General features: G+C 36.7%; 1 protein-coding gene across 1 annotated transcript; it reads left to right on the forward strand.

Annotated features, from left to right (window-relative positions):
• The first annotated feature begins 4030 nt into the window (after positions 1–4030).
• On the forward strand, positions 4031–6633 carry LOC132060742 (uncharacterized). The gene is made up of 7 exons (XM_059453687.1): positions 4031–4462; positions 4601–4704; positions 4872–4932; positions 5318–5374; positions 5534–5601; positions 6222–6316; positions 6425–6633. Exons 1-7 carry the CDS (start codon positions 4223–4225, stop codon positions 6466–6468), a joined length of 669 nt encoding a protein of 222 aa, XP_059309670.1. The 5' UTR covers positions 4031–4222; the 3' UTR covers positions 6469–6633.
• Positions 6634–23564: the final 16931 nt, after the last annotated feature.

The following is a 23564-nucleotide window of genomic DNA, read 5'->3' on the forward strand; positions in this document are numbered from 1 at the left end:
CGGCGTTTATTTTGTTGTACAGTATATATGTAGCGGCCAAATCGGCTCGCACTGTTACTCTCAGTGTTTATGTTTATATATATATGTTGGTCGTGAGTTCTAGGTGCAGTGTCTCTTATGTTGATTGTTCGGGAGACGATGTGCTCGATTCTGGACGATGTGTATGGGCCCAGGATAGTCAGTGAGCAGTAAATGCAAGAATAGGAGTGCTTGGCCAGTAGTGGTCGGGCACTTGTTACGACCCATCAGTTTGGGTCGTGACGTGAAATCCCCAACTCGAACCATTTCTTTCATTCACCAAATTGAAACATAAATGAGATTTTGGGGCAATTTTGTGAAGCTTTTGGGTGAATCATCTTTGGGTAAGTTCCCTACTCTCTCTTTTAGACATTATTGAGTTTAAGTATGAAATCCATGGTAGCTTTTCATGAACAAGTTGGGGAAAAGGGGTCATAAACCCTAAGATGATTTTATGAGTCTTATTCAATCCAAATGAGTTATGTTGGGAATATTATTGGTTTCTAATCTTTAATCAATGGGTATTTGGTCCCTAAGCTTAAATTTTCCTTTTATGTCAAGAATCTTAGTTTTGGAAATTGGTAGTTTTCCATTAATGACGCAATTAATGCTAATTGGGACTAGTTTGTGTTGTTAATTAGTGTTTGGACTTCTTAAGCTTTGGGTTGACCTTTTCCAACTTAAAATTTTCGTTTTTGCCCTTGTGGGCCCAAGTTTCCTTTTTAAGGGTTATTTTGAATTCGAATCGTATCATAGCAATATGGGTATCGTTAGTTTAGATTCTAATTTAGATTAAATTGTTGATTAGACTTCGACTGATCTTATACTTGAGACTATTTCATTGGGTGCACTTGATTGCTTACCTGCCTACATGTTAGTTTCTGTCTTTTATTTATGTAAACTAATTATTTTCGGCTTATGATACTCACCAGTACTAGTGTTGTACTGATACTACTCTTGCTGTACACTTTTTGAGTGCAGAGTTTGTCACTGGATCCACGGCCCAGCTTCGCGAGTGATCGACCCGAGGCCTAGCTACCAGAAATTTCAGGGTGAGCATTGCCAGATCCGCAGCCCGGAGCCTCCTTCTCATTATATCCGTCATTTTGCACTCTTGAGGCAGTAATGCTTAGTATTGCGACTTTAGTATTCCATCAAACTTGTATTTATATTAGTGGCTCTTGTACTATGGTTCAGACCAGATCTTTGGGGTTTATGTCTTTGTATTTACGCACATTACTTAGTATATATATATCGAGACTACTTATGTATTTATCTTAATTTTTTCGCATGTTTTATTAAAGTAAGGGAAGGGTTCACACACTGGGGGTTAGCGTGGGTGCCCGCTGGACCCACGAGTTGTGTCGTGACACTTGCTTATCTCATGAAAAGGGGAGGATTATGTATTGATGACTTGGTTGAGTTCGACATTCATGCTATACGTTTATTGTTTCCATGATTTGAGATGTTGTTGAAATTGATCCATGCTTTTATATATAATCCATCCACATGCATGAATTGTTACAATGGATACAATGATAATTTGTGTGCGCCTAAGTGGCAAAGGTAACAATGATAATCTGTGTGGGTACATGGACTTCGCGGGTTCCGCATGGGTCATGACTTTGAGGCATTGCCCTTAGCATGTGTGTATGTGATCAGAGAGGAGGCTTGGGGGGACTGCATAGCATTGCATAGCATGACATTGCATTGCATGGCATCCACTTGATTATTCATGATTGTTTATTGGCATCTCATACATTCCTTCTTATCTTATACTTAAACGTGCTTCGTAGCCGTACTTGACGGCTTATCTGCTTACTTGTTGATTTCTTTCCATTTATATGTGTGCCTAATCGTTGTCGGCCTATGATGCCTACGAGTACTAGTGTTGTACTCATACTACTCTTGTTGCACTTTTTCTTGAGTGCAAAGTTTGTCACTGATTTGATTTCGCGACCTCGGGAGTGAGTCTAAGGCCACTTCCAGGAGATCTCGAGGGTGAGCCACTTGAAGGATCTGCAGCCCTGAATCCCCGTCTTGCTTATCTGTCTTCCTTCTATTACTCAGACAGACTTATTATGTATTTTGAGACTTGTACTAGTATTTCACACTTTGTATTAGTATTAGATGCTCTTGTACGAGTTCAGACCAAATTTTTGGGGTTGTAGTGTTCATACTTCCGCACTTATGTTATATTGGCTATCTTTTATGACTTGATATATTCCTGTTTTAGTTTCTGCTTGTTTTTCCTAAAATTTAGTCTTTATAATGGGAAGGGTTTTCCCACCGGGGGATAGTGTGGGTGCCCTCATGACCTACGTATTTGGGTAGTGACAATTTTCAAACTATTTAAGAAGTTGAAAAAAGAAACAAGATTACCTTAATCTTTAAATTAAACTAATATTCCCTTATTCTTTTCTTCCTTGCCATAATGTAATTGGTAAGTAATTAATTCTTGGGCTGCTACTTTGCATATCTGAAGATTTCAGAGTCCTATAAATAGATTTGCTCTTCATTTCTTCATCATATCAAGACTCAAAAGGTGCTTTTCTCTCTTTGTCCTTTCATTTCTCACATACACTCTAGCAACTTTTTTTTTATTTTTTCATTGTGTTTGTATTATTCACCCTCTAATCTTATAGAAGAATCACCCTTGTATATTTCTAAGAACTATAAAGAAGTAGAGAAAGATTTTGAATGTCGTACGCATACCATTATCTTGAATGTTGGGGTTTTAATGGTTATTTGAATGGATAAAGTTTCTCCACAATAAAAATTATACCGATGTACTAACTTTTTGATTTTGTCTTTGCATCTTGATACATATGTTCTAACATTCTTTTTCTTTTATTTTTTCTTTATATTGGTTCTTGTTGGAATTGATTGTTATGTGTATTGCATTTGACCTTGATTAGGTTAACTTTATACATAAATTATAACTATCTATTGCATGTAGAGATACTTTTTATTTTCTTTTAATTATTTGTCGAAGTTTTTGATTCGAATATCACTTTCCCTCTCATTTTTTCTCAAGATTTTGTTACAGGTATTAATGCGAGTAGTAAAGAGTCCATGGAACTGTGTCTATTTTTTTTATTCAATAAATTATATAATTTAAATTTTGTATTGCAACATATATTGAACAGGGAACTAGATTAATTGCTTTGATGTATCTCTTGTGATATAAATCTGTTAAGATTTATAAAGACAGAAATTTTGGGGTTTTACACTTTTTAAAGTTAATCACTTTCAATATCAAAATCCTTTGAAAGAGAACCTAAAGAAATTAGAGCGATTTGCTTTGTTTTATGTCATACATTTTGTTTATTTTAGGTTGTAAATGATTTTTTTTATCCATATCAACCGTGTTAAAAATCTTAGATCTATCTTACTTGGACATATTCTATATTAGCAAGTCTTTAAATATATATCCTTTTGAAATCATTAATGAGGGATATATTTAATTGTAAGCTAAAGTCAGGGTGGACTGTTGTAAAAAAAAAAAAATAATGAAAGTCTTTAGTTATGTTTCTTAAACCTAAAAAGTTTTGCAAATTCTCATTTTTACCTTATTCATCCTTTCCTTTATCTTCCTATTCTCTTCTCTTTTTGTCTTTATCAAATTAAACAATTATTATATGACTAAGTAAGAGTTTTGATGAAAACTACATTTTTAGATTTAGTATAAACTTGAATAATTTAATGGCTCAGGCAGAACAGATATTTTTTCCTATAAAATATTAATTGCAAGTAAACTGAAATATAGATCTTAATTGAGTGATTATCTTTTATTTTTCAAACAATTACTATCTCTGTCTCAAATTATTTATCGTGTTTTAAAAAAATATTATTCAGGAGGAGATTTTGATTATTTTACCCTTATTTATGTATTAAGATATAATCTCAAGACTTAGATTAATTTTAGTGACAGTAGCAACATGGAGTTACATAAATATATACTAAAGTAATGAACTTTCTATATTAATCTCATGTGTGGACCATAGGTAACTCGTCGGTTTGTGTGATTTTTCATTTTTTTGCTTGATTAATCTTTTTTAATATTCTAAACCGTAGCATATCTTTTCAATTAGCATATTACAAGAACAATTCTCAGTTAATTGTTTCAAGATTTTTTTAATATAAGTAGTACTACGTGCTGCAAACTTGTACATTTTCACGACACTAATTATAGTTAAATTACATGATGTCATTAATTTTTTTTTTCCTATTTTGTGAATTTATTATAGAGGAACTTTTTGAAAACAAAATGTCATCAGGCAGAGAGAATTTTTTCCAAGAGAGCACAATGAATGTTGACTCAAGTTTTGCTGAAGTTGAGTCACTCTGTGCTATTGGGTCTGCTGACCCTCCTGTGCAACAACAACGAAAAAATCAAAATCTCTGTGGTTCCTTATTGGTGCCCAGTTGTCAAGATGCGGCGGTAATTTATTCATCCTTTAAATTTACCATTAATGAACATAAATTATTATTTTATCAAATACTAAAGTGAGCCATGAATATTTTGTCTGAATTAATATATGTAATGCATGAGCTAATATGTGTACATTATTTTGATTAGGCTCAAAAGGACCAAAACCCGCAAGAGAATTTGCTTCCACAAAACAACATGTTACCAGAGAATAACTTGGGGAATATGTTGCAACACATCTTGTGCGTGCCAAGGTGGATACTTATAGTCTTTATCTAACAAGATTTTTTGATAATTCGTTGCTGAATAAGATTAGCAACATATTTTGTTATTTAGTGACAAACGTTTTACATCGGTAGTTTTCTTTTTTTGTTGTGAATGGAAAAAGATTTTCTATAACTCATATTCGTTTACTTGACAGACTAGCAAATAACCAACAACCCCAGCTTAATTTTTTCCCAGGCCAAACTCTATCTCGAGAGGTATGTGCTTTTTGTCCTTGGCTTTCTACTTCTTTTATTATATATTTTAAAGGGGGGGGGGGGTGTTCATATTCAAGATGTGTAGGGGGTTATTGTTTCTCAATCCTCAAAGGTTAACAAGGTCAAATGAGATTTACTCAATTTAGGTCAAAACTTTAACATGTATATTATGTCAATTTATTTTGTTGGTATAAATAGCTATGGAGATACAATGCTAACACTAATCAACAAGCTTCCATTTCTGTAGTAGAAAGTGTAATAGCTACTTTTACAAGAGTGTATACATAAATATATTCATCTATCATTGAGCTTTTATATAAATACAAACTTCTTAGAAATAATAATGTGAATTTTCCTCCTTTTCAATATAAAATAATGGGTGCAGGTCCATCCACGTGGTAGAATACCAAGACTTTTCTCTGGATCATCTTCTCGTACTGGAGTATGTGTCTTATCTCTAGTTTATATCTAATAATTTTCTTATTTCACTTGCCATCATATGTTTTATCAAATTTTATTTTGCAAGAGATTTGTAAATATAATAAATTATGATATATACATACTAGTAAGATGTCTTAAATTTTTTTATGGATGAATGCAGAAAGAGGTTGTTGAGGGAGATACAAGTCAGGATACGCAACAAAGAAAAGATTCTCCATGGGTTCACAGGTAATATCCTTTTAAAAAAAAAATGATAAACAAGAAAAGCATTTAACTTATTTCTCTCAAATCTAATTTTTCGAAAAGTAACCTCAAAAGTAGATTGTTGCATAAATTAAGATAACTGTTTTGGACGAACCCTCTTTAAAAGACAATTCAAACACACAAATTGTGGTCAATATTTGTTATAGTGTAATTACAAAGCCCGACACACAGGTCTCATAAAATCAAATTTTCTTAGTTATCCCATTTTGAGATAACTATTTAGTAATTTTTTTTTTTTTTTTTTTTTTTTGCAATTTATGAACCTTTTAAGTGACTGTCTATAAATCCTTTTTGTTCATGATGAGAATCTTATAAGAATAAGTTAGACCAAGGTTTAAAGTTTTTTAAATGTTAGACCACAATGTAATATTTTTTCAGTACCAAGAGTTATATTTAAACAATTTTTAAAAATAGCAGGGCAACATCTAAATGGTGACATAAAAAAGGATATTTGTATAAATCATCCTCAGACTACTATATATCACAAATAGCAAAAGTAGTAATCAGTTTACATTCTTAGAGCATGAAAAAAAAAAAAGAATTTAAATATGATCATAATTATCTTTTGGTGACTTGAATCATAGGCCTATTGGCAATCGATTGTATGATCCAGCCTTTGCCGCCAATGGTCTACCTGTGGATCCTCACTTGCGTGCGCTCAAAAGGAATCCAGCCTTTTGTAAGTTATTTTCTACTCTTTTTTTTTCTATTTTATTTTTGAAATAAAAAAGTATTGCTAGTGTTGGAATTTTAATATTTGTGTTATCTGCAACCTTTCCATTTGTAGGTAATAACTTGAAGCGTAAGCAAGACAAAAGTCTGGATGGCTAGGAAGAAGGGGTCATTTGTGGAGCGTTCTCCTTCTTGTGTTTTCTTTTGAATTTTCTATATTATTAAATTAAACTAATTATGTATTGAACACATTTCTTTTCCTTCAGCTCTTTAAATTCAATGCAAAATTGTGTTCCGTATTGTCAAGTATCTTTGTTATATGCTTTACAATTTGTCTCATAGTGATGTTTACTATCAAATCCATCACAACAGTGGGAAGACAATACGAATGTAGAGTCGGTTTTAGTGAGTTTAACTGATTTAGCTTGATATGTAATTAGTATATATGCAAAAATTAAATTATGCTTATATGTATTAGTTGCCCGTCTTTGGTATCGTTTGACTCACTTGTCACAAAGTTTAAGAAAGAAATGAAAATTCTCAACTTTTGTTATCTTAAACATGTCATAATACTATAAGAGTACTTTCAAATTTTATGGTATTAAGCATGTCATATTATTTATGTAGTTTTGAAACCTCTCATTAAGAAAATATAAAAAAAATGTGTCATTCTTTTAAAAAAAGAATTCATAAGAAAATAGTGTTAAACAAAACGAAGCGGAGGAAGTGTTAGATTCATTTTTGACTAACCAACGATAAAAGTCGCACATTCGCAATCTGGGTGTAAATTTAGAAGCAACTTGTATTTATAGGCATATAGGCTCCCTTTCACGCATGTGTCGAGCACCATATATGTTTTGTTTGTAACTCAACACACAGTCACAAACAATAGTTTACAAAATTTACTTTTCATCATGAATCAATATATGTACATGTAGTACTGCCATTTTGTTTTTAGCAATTAATAAGCTCTCTTGATATGTCAGTATTAAGAGATTTAATGCTGAGTGTTATTCTGGTATATGTATGCATCAACAACGAATCGCATGTATGATAATCAAATTTATTACTCATTACTAACTTACTAAGTGATAATACACTGTACTTGTAGACATGCATGCCACAATTATTCAAAAAACTCACATCTAAAGCTGTTGAAAATTCAAATCACTATAACAAGGCTTATGAGAGAGGATCACTTGAATGGTGACATATAGGGCCGTGATAAAAGGTAGTGGAACCATTGCTGTGGAAAGGATGTCTTTCCTGAAGAAAAAAACTTTTTGTCATAATTTGGGGGAAGGGAACCAATTTAAATCTAGAAGCAAAGTTTAAATTTGAGTTGCACGTAACCTCATGGATCAAAATATATAATTTTTTCATTTGAAGTCCATTTAGTATAGGGGTGGAAAAATTAGCAGAAGTTCTTGCATGGATTTCCCTTCAAACGCATCAAGTCTTTAACTTTTGCGCCTCATATCTGTAGTCTTTAATTTTTGCACCTGCTGCTCATTTAATGAAAACATTCAAACATGCTACGCTCGGCATAAGTTCTGTAACATTTTTCTTCGCAAGCTGAATTTTTGTTTCGTTCGGCATAAGTTCTGTAAAAGTTAAGTTATGCGACCTAAGTTGTGTAGTATTTTCAGAATTTGTTGTACTCTTTAGAAACTGAAGTTATACTTCTTGGGGCATATGTTCTTCATGCTTGTTTTTGTGGAGTTTGATGTGTTTTTGACCATTTAGGTTGAGTTTTGAAAGTTTTGCCGTGTCCGACATAAATTGTGGATATTATGCTATGAAAATATAAACTTGTATCAAGAGAAAAGTGTTGAAGGACAAAAAATAAAGACCACAGATTTGAGAGGCAAAAATTAAAGACCACATGAAAATAGAGGCATTTGTGCGATTGACCCAAATTAGCACATACAATCATGACCAGCCCAACCCGCTTAGGTTTGGGCGGGTTAATAACTCGCTTATTATTTCATTAACTCAGCTCATTTTGTCCCACCCAATTCAGCGCATTTAAAAGTTAGATTGATACACAACCCAAATTAACTCATAAATATTTTTGTCTAAATACTTCTATAAGACATTTCTTATCCATCTGTTATATATATAGCCATAATCAGGGGCTGACCCACGTTGAAGGCTGGGGGGGGACGCGTGCCCCCGTAACTTCAAAACAATATATATATATATATATATATATATATTATACCTTGGAAAGCTATCATAAATTTTAAAAGGACCCCTCAAACATAATTGTTAAAGTAGTGCAGTTGGTAGACGTGTCCCTAAGCCTAATGCTTCACTGGTCGCAATCGGAGTTTGATTCTGGACTCCAACAATTCTTTTTTTTTTAACTTGTGGAGTACACTGTATAAACCTGCGTCACTGTATTGTGTGGATAATTTAGCTCAGGATGTTCAGGAGCATGAGCAAAGTGTCACAATCTTTAATCAGGAGCATAATCAGAAGGAATTTCCTCTTCCAATTGTGATCAGGAGGACCAGTTGACTATTTCTATAAATCATGATGGAGTGGGATCCTTTCCACCTGAAAGGGAGGAACTTGATGATTTGCATGTGGATCTGGTGGAAAAAGGTCAAGATCAACAAATTCTATATCTAAAGAAACCTTCTCCTTTGAAGGAACTGCATGATGTAGTGTCCTATAATATTGTAGATATGGCATTACCTCAGCAAATTGAAGTAGACAGTAGTGCTAAAGATGTGGTAGATGAGGAATCCATAGAGCAGGTGTTTAATCATGTAGCTAAGGAAGCTGATATTTCTCCAGAGTCCATGCGGAAAGGGGGTAAGAAGGGCAAACAACAAAGTGTAGTGGATATTCAGCCTATAAGAATATTACCAAATAGAGATGTGAAGAATGTGAATAAATCATTATGAAGACTCTCTTTCGAAATATTAGGTCTGTGAATTCACATCAAGCCTTTCATAGAGTGCAAATGTTACATAGGCATCATAAATTCTCCATCATTGCATTGATGGAACCATTTTAGCATTTTAGACACATTTAAAGATTTAATAGGAGATTGGGCATGAGATATGCACATCACAACTGCAATGAAAAATTTTGGTCCTTTATAAATGATAACGTAGATGTAGAGGCGATTCAGGATACAGATCAACACATCACAGTTAAGTTAAGTTTTCAGGAGGATAATAAGATTCTTATGAGTACTATTATCTATGCAAAGTATGAAGCATTGGAAAGAATTAATCTTTGGGAGGACTTGTATAATCTGGCTGATCAAATGGAAGTACCCTGGTTTGTAGGTGGGGATTTCAATGTCATTGTGAATGAAGATAAGAAAACAGGGATCTGCCAGTTTATCCAGATGTGTATGAAGATTTTGCATTACGTGTGAATTCATGTGAACTCTTTGAAGTTGCTTTTAAATGGAGCTTATTCACATGGTGGAATGGTAGAGCTGGTTAGGATTGTATTTTTAAAAGGTTGGATAGAATGCTCACTAATTCAAAACTACAGGATTGGTTTGGTCATATGGAAGTTGAACATTTATCTAGAACTAGTTCTGATCATGCTCATTTTCTACTTACTTGTGGAGATTCATCTCAACATGTAAAAAAACCTTTCAGATTTCTGAAGTTTTGGATAGAACATGAGTCCTTTTTAGAGGTGGTGAATCAAGGGTGGACTGTTGATATTGGTGACAGATAAGCTCATTACTTTAAAAACTGAAGCTTAAAAAGGCTAAGTCTGTTCTATCTGAATGGAGTAAAGCTACTTTTGGGGATATTTTCAAGCAGCTGGTAGTAAGGGAAGATATTGTGAGAGTTAAAGAAAAGCTTTTTGAAGATGATCCTTCTCCTGCAAACAGGATGGTACTCCAACTAGCACAAATGAGGAGGAATTTTGGAGACAGAAATCTCATTTTACTTGTTTTTCTGAGGGGGATAGGAATACAAGGTTTTTCCAAAATATGGTAAATGGTAGGAGGAAGAGATTGCAAGTCAAAAGGATAAAAAAGCAAGATGGAAGTTGGATTGAGGGAGAAGATCCTCTGGCTGAGAAAGCAACTCAATTTTATCATCATCAGTTTACACAGGAGGATATTTCTTCAGATTTCTCATTGCTGCAACAGGTTCTTAATATGGTTACTCAGGAGAATAATCAGATACTTATCAGCATGCCAACTCTAGAAGATGTTAAGAAGGTAGTTTTTGATCTGTCAGGAAATAGTTTAGGTGGTCCAGATGGTATGATAGGAGCATTTTATCAAGTATGCTGGATATTTTGTGGGCTGATGTGTATAATGTAGTGACAGTCTTCTTTGAAGGACAGACTTTTGCAAATTCCATAATTCATACAAATTTGGTTCTGATCCCAAAGAAGAATAATGTTGAGACCTTTGCAGATATGAGGCTTATGAGTCTAAGTAATTTTATTGACAAAGTGATCGCTAGAGTGGTGCAGAATAAGCTTGAAAATATTTTGCCTTCTTTGATATCTGCTAATCAGTCTGGTTTTGTAAAGTGAAGATGTATCATTGAGAATGTTCTGTTAACTCAAGAGGTGGTATCAAATATAAGACTTAGGAGAAAACCAGCTAATGTGATGCTTAAACTGGATATGGCTAAGGCCTATGATAGAGTGTCCTAGGATTTTTTGGCTAGAATTATGAGGAAGATGGGATTTCTAGAAGTATTTATAGATATGATATGGAGATTGATAGCAAATAATTGGTACTCAGTTCTATTTAATGGACATGCTTTTGTTTTTTTTTCACTCAACAAGAGGTGTTAAGCAAGGAGATCCTGTTACACCTCGAAAATTTTCATATCATCATGTGGTAGACAGACTAACGCAGGGTGAGATGTATATGATGTCCTTACAAGTAGGAAAGGTTAGTTGGCGATTCTAATTAAGATTCCAAAGACATTTCAGGCAAGAGAAGAAAGTTCGTTGAGGAAGGCAAGGTATAAGTCGTGTTTTGGAGAGGCCTTGCAAAGTGCCAAGCTAATGTTGGTTTAAAATTGTCTTGAGGAAGGGTTATAATGATCCTTAGTCTGCTAATGAAGTGTTAAATAAGTGTTAAGAAGGTTCCATAAGGATTGGAGATCAAACGAAACAACGAGAACAAGTTCGGAAAAAGGGTGAGTTATACGACCCATTATACGGTCCGTATAGTGGTCCGTATAACCGTCACAGTGAGGGGTGATCACTGGGAGTATTATACGGTCACTTATATGGACAGTATAAAATTATACGGATCGTATAAGGTATTGTATAATGGTTACAGAAAGGATCATTATTGGTGAAATTTCACGGTCACTTATACAGACCGTATAAGTTTACACGGACACGTCCGTATAATCCATGACGGGTCAGATTTTTCCCAAGTATAAATAAGTGATCCAAATTATTATTTTTCATTTCCCATCTTCCCCACTTCTCCCAAGAGCTCTAGAATATTCCATGTATCATACCAACATAAATTCAAGGTGAATCCAAAGATCAAACACTAATAATTTGTGGAAACAAGTGGAAGAATGCTAGCTAGGGCTAATGGAAGCTAAAAATTCCTTTGGAATTGAAGTTAGGGTTTTCTCCAAGTGAAGTATTTTCATCCAAGCCTCATTCCTACCTAATCAAAGGTGAATTTCATGTTTATTTCATGCTATGAAGAGTATTGAGGGGTTGAATGACTTAGATTGGGGAAGAAAGTGGAATATGGAGCTCAAATGTGGAAACAATGGTATTCTTGAATAGTGGTTTGACATGAATCATAATTCTTGACATGTTATGGGTATAATTTTGTTATGAATGATATTAACAATGTTGAGGAAGCATTACATGTGAATGAATACGACGTTGGGTGATGACCATGGTTAGAGATGACTTAAAGAGGGAATTTTGAGAATTGAATAATATCTAGCTTAACAAGTTTATTGGTCATGATATTGTGAATGTTGTTGTTGACATTTGGGAGTTGTTATATTATATGGAGAAAGTTGTAGAAACAAAGGAAATGCTGCCCAATTTTCATTAGCTTTTAGTCGCTTTTGCTTAAGCTTAAGTATATTACCGATTATCTAATCTTAGTACGAATTGTTTTGAACGTAGAACCGCCAGCTTCGAAGGAAACCATTTAGTTGATAAAGCTAAGGAGACTAAAAGGTATGTGAGGCTATGTTATAGCCCGTATTTTGTACGTTTGGATATTTTAAAGTCGTCGGGGAAAGTTAAGGGCGAGACCATTTTCAAAATTATTTTAGTGCATAAGTTGGTTATGAATATTATTTATGAATATTATTGGACAGAAATATTGACAAAGGCTAGGGGCAAGAAGAGAAATTCGCAAAATGGGCCGTGGAAATAATGCGGAAGGTCAGGGACAAAATGGTAATATTGAGAAAAGTCGAGGGGTAAAACGGGAATTTCACATGAGTCTCTTGAATGTTCCAAAAAGGTCATATTGACTATGAGGAAAAAAAAAAAAGAAAAAGAAGAAGATGACAAATAAGTCATCTTTGCCATGGAATTTCAAGAAAATTCTAGAGAAAATAAAGAAAGGGGCTAGGTGCTAAAATTTCCTTGATTGAGGGGCTAAATAATAAATATGGAAAGTAGTGGAAGACATGTATATATATATTTGGAGTCATCTTTTTGTTGAAGAAATAAGAAAGAAAAGTTGAAGAAATAAAGAGAGAGGGGTCAAGGGGTGGGTCGAAACCAAATTTCCCCTTGATGTTGGTTTTGGAAAAAAATTTCTCCTTGGTTCTCTACTAATTGGAAGGCCCTCGTCGACGTGGAGTAGTTGTTGGAGCGAGAAAATCGTTCGTTGGTGCCATGTGGGAAGCTAGCCGTGTGGAAGACTCAATGGAGGAGGTAAGATTTAACTTTGCTTACATGGTTTCATAGGTGATTGTAGATGTTGTAGTGTGTACAAATGGATGACAACCATGAAAACATGGATAATGAAGTTGAATCATGGATGTTGGATTGTGGCCGTGAGTATGTTAAGTGTGTATGAGTGGTGAGTTAGTTGTATTTGATATGTTTTTGTGTTATTGTATTGTATAGAAAGGAATGAAGAATTCATGAGAATATACATATAGTTGTGGTGGCCGAATGGAGTAGTATAAAATAGAAGTAATGAATTAATTTTATGGAGTACGTTGCGTGTTATTATAATGTTAAGAAATGAATGAAATAAATGAGAGTATGTGTGTTACATGTTAGCCGAATATATGTGTGGTGTGGAAGAAAATGAAAGAATTCTATTTAGTACTTTGGTTGTTATGTTGTTGTCATGTGAAGGGATGGATGAAAATGCATGAAAAGATGTAAGAAGTGGTTATGGTCGGATAATAGGTGTTTTGGTAAGTTGATGTAAATCTATGTTATTTGACATTTTAGTTGTTGTCGTTATGGATTATGTTATGTAGAATAAAGGTTGTTGTTGAAGTTAACGTATGTGAATAACAATGAAGTGTAAGGTTAGTGTTGAATTTGAAGGTTTCGGGTAAGGTACTGTGTCGACTAAGTTGTTGGAACATTACGTGAATTGAATTGAATTGAATTGAATTGGATTGAACATGAATGGAATGTTGTTAGTGAGATTGTTGGCATTGTTGTTGGTTTGGCCGAGTTGAATTCTCGGATTGTTGCTAATGGATGAATTGGGCCGATCCATACTCTCGGGGCGGTATATTTACGGGGAGATCTTTGCCCGAAATTTCGGCGGGATATAAATATATACGAAAGGTTAAGAGAGGCATATGAGAATGAACCTAACAATTGCCTTAATCGTCTTGAATGTAGACTAGCGGAACCAAGCTTGGATGAATAAGCATAGCTAGTAAGGCGCGGCGCAGGTATGTTAAGGCTCGTACCTTTTTCTTTCTACGGCATGAATCACATAATGAAATATTATAAATGCTCCCATAACGACCTTATTTTCAAAGTTAGAATTTATGATTTCAAAACATGATTTCTTCTTAAAAGTCATAAATGTTTTCAAAAATATTCATTTTCTCCAGAATCTAAGTTTTACGTCTTGATAGTTTTCATGACTAAAACGACGACTATGATTTTATGACGACAAGGATGATGCGGATATAAGAAGACGTCTATGATGAATATGTCAAGGATATGTTCTTACCATGGATACGACGATATGAAAATGTTAAGCTATTTTCGAATAATGACTATTTTTAAAGGCTCCAAAGTGCATGATCCGATATGACATGTTCTATGTTCTCTTAATGTTGCCACTTCGTTGATAGTCTCACCTTAAATAATCGTTCCTCCATGCGTGAGACATGACGATCCGGTTATTCCATAGTATAATCGGAGGTTACCGACCTTACGTCACTCCGATAGAGTTATAGCTTTTCTTCGGGCTCTCTGCATACTATGACATGATATATGTATAAGTATACGTATATGTATATGTATATGGGGAAGATGGGAAAAAGGCAGGAGCTATAGGCGCACAACCACCTGATCAGTTGGAGAATGATATGATATCGTCCCGGACGCGGGATGCCCGGACGCGGGACAAGTGGTTAAATGGATCGGAACCGACGCCTCGGCAATATGGTATGTTCTATTTTCTTTATATATGAAAATGAGATGTTTTCAAAGAAAGAATACGTACATGTATATACAAATGGATCGGGCTGCACGTTCCGCAGCAATGTATATGGATCGGGCTGCACGTTCCGCAGCATAGTATATGGATCGGGCTGCACGTCCCGCAGCATTAAGCATGCATGATTCCGCCTTAAGAGGCACTCACACTTACAGGTTACAGCTTCACACGATATGCTTTATATGTACAAACTTACTTTACACATGATATGTCTCTTATGTACGGATGACTCTCTTTCACGTGACATGCTCTACATCTCTTATTATGTTACCGTTCATGCCTTACATACTCGGACAATGTTCGTCGACCCCTCTTCTTCGGGGGAGCTACAGCGTTTCATGCCGCGCGGTACACCCGGACGGATAGAAGATGTTCCGGCGAGTTGGCAAACTCCCTTTGTTCGAGTGTCGCCGAGTCGATACTATGCCATGATGTTTCATTCGAAGTTAGAGACTTTGCGGTAGTCGTGGGTTTTGGGAGCCGTTTGTATCATGATATGAGTTGTGTACAGCTATATATTTTGTTTGATTTAAAAGCAACGAAAGAGTCTTATTATGTATGAGTAATCTTATTAAGTATGTTTGCTTTAAAGGTTCAAAAAAAAAAAAAACTCAGCACGTAGTAAGAGTCAGCGGGTTCGCTCGGCTCGGTTACGGGGTCGGGTGCCCATCACACCGATCAAGATTAGGGTGTGACAAAGTGGTATCGGAGCAGTCGGTCTAAGGGATGTCTGCAAAGTCGAGTCCTGGTAGAGTCCGTGTATGGGTGTGAAGCCGCCACATTCATAAACAAGAGGTCGGGGCATCTAGGAATTGTTGACCTTCTTTTTGTCCTATGATCGTGCGATAGAGCCACGTCATAAGAAATAGGATTTTCCTATATAAGCGGACGTACGATGGACGAAAGCAAGTGACGCTATGGAAGGCCATGGAGGTAAGTCCTAACGTAATTATTCTGTCACCTGAAATTGGAAGCACTGGATGACTGGGATGTGTCATAAGGCCGTATGTTCTGCGAGGTGTTATCGACATTTGCGACGTACAGATTTGAAATAGTAGGAATGATAAAGAAGGTTCTTCGCCTAATAGGTACGTCTAAGAGGAAAAAGCGCAGAAAGGAAATACGGTACATAGGCAATAAGTGAGATGCGTCGTTTCAAGAAAGGTTATGGATTTGGTATGACGATGAAGGTGCGACCACTACCCTCGGGAATCTGGAGGCCCAGGACAAGAAGTAGTCATACACGCAGGTGGAAGGTGAACATTCGGAACTAAAAAGGGCAAAATAGTAATTACAAAAGAAAGGACGTGTTACGAAAATGTTCCGGAATCGTAAGGCTTTAAATTACTCCCGAGATCGGGTAATAAAGGTCATGCGACGGAGCGGATGCGATTATATCAGCATTAAGGCACCGGATTCCACCAAAGTTTCGAGGTTAAGTGTGCTCAGGTGGGAGCAATTCTATGATGGGTGACCCCCCCTGGGAAGTTTACAAGAAATTCAGCATATTTAGACATATGAGACAACTGAGAAGTTGGGGTAGCCTAAGAAGAACCAGAGTATATGGGATGGCTGGAAATCTTAAGAAGACGCATAAGACGAGGTGGATTGGCTCGGTAAGAAGACGGGAAGTCCAACACAGCCCTAGAATTAGGATAGACTTGAACAAAGGGTTGGAAGTAGTACAAAGGTTAGTTCTTGGTAAAAATATATGCACACATGGACGCGTAGGGTACTCCGCGTATGATTGTATCGAAAAATATGTGAGTCCCAACAACCGAAGCTACGGTATAAAAGGCATTGACTAAGTAAGGATATCCAGGTTTGAGTAAGAACTTAAAGTAGGCGTGAGGAAAAGGGATAGCGTGCGATAAAAGGAAACTGGAGAGGAGAGTATGAGGTTTGAGGACCGATTTCGATAAGTGAAGTTAAAGGAATGGTGACTGCAACGAGGGAATGTAAGGTAAGAGAAGGAATATAAAGGAATAGATATGTGACAACATGAACATAGTTAAAGGTTCGATGAACATGGATAGGAAGAGTAAAAATAGTAAGGATTTTGTGTTAAGAACAAAGGTAGCAGAACGCTTGAGAGATATGGACACACGGCTACAGACAAATGCGCGAAAAGAAGAACCACGAACAAGTAAATTAAGGGAGTGAAAGGATGAATGGTGAATGAAACTGTGGACAAAAGGATGAGATAGGTGGAAAGTAAAAGAAAAACTTAGGATAAAAAGTTTCCGAGCTGTCAGGCACGGAGTTAGATGGAAGATGAGAGGCAAGGTATAAACGGAGACTTTATAAAGGACTGTTGTCATATAACAAACCCCTTAAAGGGGGGGGGGAGACCATACTAGGCTTACAAGGAGGAGCGATGAACGACATGAGCGCCAATACAAGGAGAGTGGTAGTAAGAATCTAAAGATGTGGCTTTTGTTAGACATTATCACGAATCAATAGCAGAAAAAGGGATGATCTGAGGAAGAAAGGGATAATACGCTGGCCCAGCAAATTAGAAAACCCATGATGTGGAATAAGGACTCCTGTGAAGACCACGAAATTCGATTATAAAGGAAATGAGGTAAAGGATAAGAAATGGGCTTGAAGGAAAGGACAACGATAAAAGAATCCTCCCGAGAAATTTAGAGGCCCTATAAGACCAGTTGAACATTCGAGGACGAATGTTCTAAAGGGGGGGAGGATGTTATAGACCGTATTTTGTACGTTTGGATATTTTAAAGTCGTCGGGGAAAGTTAAGGGCGAGACCATTTTCAAAATTATTTTAGTGCATAAGTTGGTTATGAATATTATTTATGAATATTATTGGACGGAAATATTGACAAAGGCTAGGGGCAAGAAGAGAAATTCGCAAAATGGGCCGTGGAAATAATGCGGAAGGTCAGGGACAAAATGGTAATATTGAGAAAAGTCGAGGGGTAAAACGGGAATTTCACATGAGTCTCTTGAATGTTCCAAAAAGGTCATATTGACCATGTGAGGAAAAAAAAAAAAAGAAGATGACAAATAAGTCATCTTTGCCATGGAATTTCAAGAAAATTCTAGAGAAAATAAAGAAAGGGGCTAGGTGCTAAAATTTCCTTGATTGAGGGGCTAAATAATAAATATGGAAAGTAGTGGAAGACATGTATATATATATATATTTGGAGTCATCTTTTTGTTGAAGAAATAAGAAAGAAAAGTTGAAGAAATAAAGAGAGAGGGGTCAAGGGCTGGCCGAAACCAAATCCTTGATGTTGGTTTTGAAAAAAATATTTTCTCCTTGGTTCTCTACTAATTGGAAGGCCCTCGTCGACGTGGAGTAGTTGTTGGAGCGAGAAAATCGTTCGTTGGTGCCATGTGGGAAGCTAGCCGTGTGGAAGACTCAATGGAGGAGGTAAGATTTAACTTTGCTTACATGGTTTCATAGGTGATTGTAGATGTTGTAGTGTGTACAAATGGATGACAACCATGAAAACATGGATAATGAAGTTGAATCATGGATGTTGGATTGTGACCGTGAGTATGTTAAGTGTGTATGAGTGGTGAGTTAGTTGTATTTGATATGTTTTTGTGTTATTGTATTGTATAGAAAGGAATGAAGAATTCATGAGAATATACATATAGTTGTGGTGGCCGAATGGAGTAGTATAAAATAGAAGTAATGAATTAATTTTATGGAGTACGTTGCGTGTTATTATAATGTTAAGAAATGAATGAAATAAATGAGAGTATGTGTGTTACATGTTAGCCGAATATATGTGTGGTGTGGAAGAAAATGAAAGAATTCTATTTAGTACTTTGATTGTTATGTTGTTGTCATGTGAAGGGATGGATGAAAATGCATGAAAAGATGTAAGAAGTGGTTATGGTCGGATAATAGGTGTTTTGGTAAGTTGATGTAAATCTATGTTATTTGACATTTTAGTTGTTGTCGTTATGGATTATGTTATGTAGAATAAAGGTTGTTGTTGAAGTTAACGTATGTGAATAACAATGAAGTGTAAGGTTAGTGTTGAATTTGAAGGTTTCGACTAAGTTGTTGGAACATTACGTGAATTGAATTGAATTGAATTGAATTGGATTGAACATGAATGGAATGTTGTTAGTGAGATTGTTGGCATTGTTGTTGGTTTGGCCGAGTTGAATTCTCGGATTGTTGCTAATGGATGAATTGGGCCGAGCCATACTCTCGGGCGTATATTTACGGGGGAGATGCTTTCGAAATTTCTAAATATAAATATATACGAAAGGTTAAGAGAGGCATATGAGAATGAATCTAACAATTGCCTTAATCGTCTTGAATGTAGACTAGCGGAACCAAGCTTGGATGAATAAGCATAGCTAGTAAGGCGCGGCGGGTATGTTAAGGCTCGTCCCTTTTTCTTTCTACGGCATGAATCACATAATGAAATATTATAAATGCTCCCATAACGACCTTATTTTCAAAGTTAGAATTTATGATTTCAAAACATGATTTCTTCTTAAAAGTCATAAATGTTTTCAAAAATATTCATTTTCTCCAGAATCTAAGTTTTACGTCTTGATAGTTTTCATGACTAAAACGACGACTATGATTTTATGACGACAAGGATGATGCCGGATATAAGAAGACGTCTATGATGAATATGTCAAGGATATGTTCTTACCATGGATACGACGATATGACAATGTTAAGCTATTTTCGAATAATGACTATTTTTAAAGGCTCCAAAGTGCATGATCTGATATGACATGTTCTATGTTCTCTTAATGTTGCCCTTCGTTGATAGTCTCACCTTAAATAATCGTTCCTCCAAGGTGAGACATGACGATCCGGGTTATTCCATAGTATAATCGAAGGTTACCGACCTTACGTCACTCCGATAGAGTTATAGCTTTTCTTCGGGCTCTCCTGCATGCTATGACATGATATATGTATAAGTATACGTATATGTATATGTATATGTATATGGGGAAGATGGGAAAAAGGGCAGGCGCTATAGGCGCACAGCCACCTGATCAGTTGGAGAATGATATGATATCGTCCCGGACGCGGGATGCCCGGACGCGGGACAAGTGGTTAAATGGATCGGAGCCGACGCCTCGGCAATATGGTATGTTCTATTTTCTTTATATATGAAAATGAGATGTTTTCAAAGAAAGAATACGTACATGTATATACAAATGGATCGGGCTGCACGTTCCGCAGCAATGTATATGGATCGGGCCGCACGTTCCGCAGCATAGTATATGGATCGGGCGCACGTCCCGCGCGCATTAAGCATGCATGATTCCGCCTTAAGAGGCACTCATACTTACAGGTTACGGACTTCACACGATATGCTTTATATGTACGGCAAAATTACTGACTTTTACACATGATATGTCTCTTATGTACAGGACACTCTCTTTCACGTGACATGCTCTACATCTCTTATTATGTTATTGTTCATGCCTTACATACTCAGTACAATGTTCGTACTGACCCCTCTTCTTCGGGGGCTGCGTTTCATGCCGCGCAGGTACACCCAGACGGATAGAAGATGTTCCAGCGAAGTTGGCAAACTCCCTTTGTTCGAGTGTCGCCGAGTCGGCATACTATGCCATGATGTTTCATTCGAAGTTAGAGACTTTGCAGACAGAGTCGTGGATTTTGGGAGCCAGTTTGTATCATGATATGAGTTGTGTACAGCTATATATTTTGTTTGATTTAAAAGCAACGAAAGAGTCTTATTATGTATGAGTAATTTTATTAAGTATGTTTGCTTTAAAGGTTCAAAAAAAAAAAAAGACTCAGCACGTAGTAAGAGTCAGCGGGCTCGCTCGGCTCCGGTTACGGGGTCGGGTGCCCATCACACCCTGATCAAGATTAGGGTGTGACAGGCTAGTCCCTTCTTTTTCTAAGGCATGATTCCTATAATACGACTTCCTTTATCTTTCCATGACTCTCTTATATTCCGGAAACGATGAGTCTATGATTATTAAGAGCTACTCATGAGGTAACGATAATGATGACGATGAAGCTAAGTCTAGAGGCTCTAAAGCTTATGATATGCTATTCTTATGAAGCTCATGATCCTTATATGATTCCTTGATGTTATTCATTGTTGTTAGGCTCACCTTATGATGCTATTTCTTTCAAGGTGAGACATGATGATCATGACTACTCCATAATGGAATCGGGGGTTCTCGACCTTACGTCACCCCGATAGAATCGTAGCTTTTACTTGAGTTCTTACGCATGCTATATGATGAGTATATATGTATGATTACACCGTTCCTAGATGGACAGGCATGACACCGCTAAGGCGGGCGGCTTATGATTACCCCGTGCCTAGATAGTCGAGGATGACACCGCTAAGGCGGGCGGCTTATGATAACACTGTGCCTATTTAGCCGGACATGACACCACTAGTGGGCGGCGTGATATGATTACCCCGGACGCGGGCTAATGATGTTATTGATTCAGACAACCTATGTATGTATGTGTGATTTATTTTAAAGATAAGAAGGAGCATGCATGATTTCGCCTCAAGGGGCAAGCAGTTGTAGTTATACTTCCTCTTTATGTTTTCTGTATTTCCTTATTATGTTATTACATATGCCTTAGATGCTCAGTACATTGTTCGTACTGACGTCCTTCTCTTTCTATGGAAGTAGTGTTTATGCCCACAGGTAAGCAGGGAGGCGGCCTAGATTCTTAGGAGTTATTCAGCAGATTCACAGGAGCACTCCACTACTCCGGAGGTGCCATTTGTTGATACATTCTTTTGTGTATATATTCGAGCATGACGGGGTCCTGTCCCGTCCTTATGTCTCAGTACTCTAGTAGAGGCTTGTAGATACATATGCGTGGGTTGTAGTTGTCTCATGAATACATCAGTGTATATTTTTGTATATCAGTTTTGCGCACCGTGAGGGCTTATGTATATTTATGTATACCATTAGAGATTATGTGTGTCCAGGATGGGAATGATGATTAGCGTAATGAATGGTGCTCGGTAGTCAGCTTCGGGTACCCGTCATGGACCCTAGTCGGGTCGTGACAGATCCACTGTCTCCTGCTTTATTTATATTTTCTGCGCGTAAAGTGCAGTCTAGAGCATTGAACTCTTTATTTGAGGACAATAGCTTTAGAAGTTTTAGAATGCCTAATTGGAGTACTAATTTGAATCATCTTACTTATGCAGATGATCCTATTATCTTCTCATCTGCATATGATACTTTATTACAGCTGATCATGGGAATATTACAGGAGTATGAACAGATGTCAGGGCAGCTTATGAACAAAGGAAAAAGTTCCTTCTACATGCTTAGCAAAGTTTCAAATGTGATAGTACAACAGGTGGAGGCTATTACTGGTTTTACTAGGGGATCCTTCCCTTTTACATACTTAGGTTGCCGAATCACACATGCAAGAAAGGGAAAGGCTAATTATAATGACTTGATCAAGAAAGTGAAGGACAAACTGGCAGCTTGGAAAGGAAGACTTCAATCTTTTGGAGGAAAAGTTTTTTGATAAACAGTGTTTTATTAAACATTCCAATTCAGCTACTCTTAGCTATCAGACCTCCTAAGGGTTTTATCTATGACCTGCATAGGGTGTTTGCAAGATTTTTCTGGAATAATAGTGAAGAAGGAATAAGAAGACACTGGTCTTCATAGTTAAACCTGTCACGACCCGACTAGGGGCCATGACGGGTACCCGGGCTAACCACCGAGCACCGCTCATACCATTACCCATCGTACTCATCAAGCGTTCATTCATTAATCTTATACTCAAATCATAGAAAAAACCATTTTTCACTTCGAAACATAATTACCTTTATATACATAAGCCCTTCGGCTATCAAAATAATGTACATACAATAAGGACATCGTGAGACCATACTACCCACACATACGCATCTACGAGCCTCTACTAGAGTACTAGACATATGGACGGGACAGGACCCCGTCATGCCCAAAACATATATATACACAAAAGAATAAATCAATGGCACCTCCGGAATAATGGGGTGCTCTCAAAGCCTGCTAGTAGCCCCTACGAGTCTGGATCACCTCCCCGCCTACCTGTGGGCATGAACACAGCGTCCAAAGAAAACGACGTCGGTCGAGCATTGTGCCGAGTATGTAAGGCATGAATGAAATGAACATAATTGAGAAATCATAAGACATAAGGTGAAGATATAACCTGCGTAACTTTTAAGGGGTGGATACATTTCATACATATATCATATATAATCATAGTACATGTATCATCATAGCGCATACATCATCGTATCATATATATCATCATCGTTAACTCACGTCCGGGTAACCATCATATGCCGCCCACTAGTGGTGTCATGCTCGGCCCTCTAGGCTCGGTGTAAACATAGCAGCCCGCCTTAGCGGTGATATGCCCGGCCATTTAGGCACGGTGGAATCGTATACAGCCCGCCTTCGCGGTGACATGCCCGGCCAACTAGGCACGGTGGAATCATATCATCATATAGTCAACATAAACTTATCGTTATCACACATCTCATAGGCATATCATAACCTTATGATAACTTAGCATCATCATACATTGATCTACATTATCCACATTTCACAATTTCATCAATTCCTCCATATTCA

The sequence above is a fragment of the Lycium ferocissimum genome, chromosome 6 (genome assembly GCF_029784015.1).
Source record: "Lycium ferocissimum isolate CSIRO_LF1 chromosome 6, AGI_CSIRO_Lferr_CH_V1, whole genome shotgun sequence".
In the NCBI taxonomy this organism is placed as follows: domain Eukaryota; kingdom Viridiplantae; phylum Streptophyta; class Magnoliopsida; order Solanales; family Solanaceae; genus Lycium; species Lycium ferocissimum.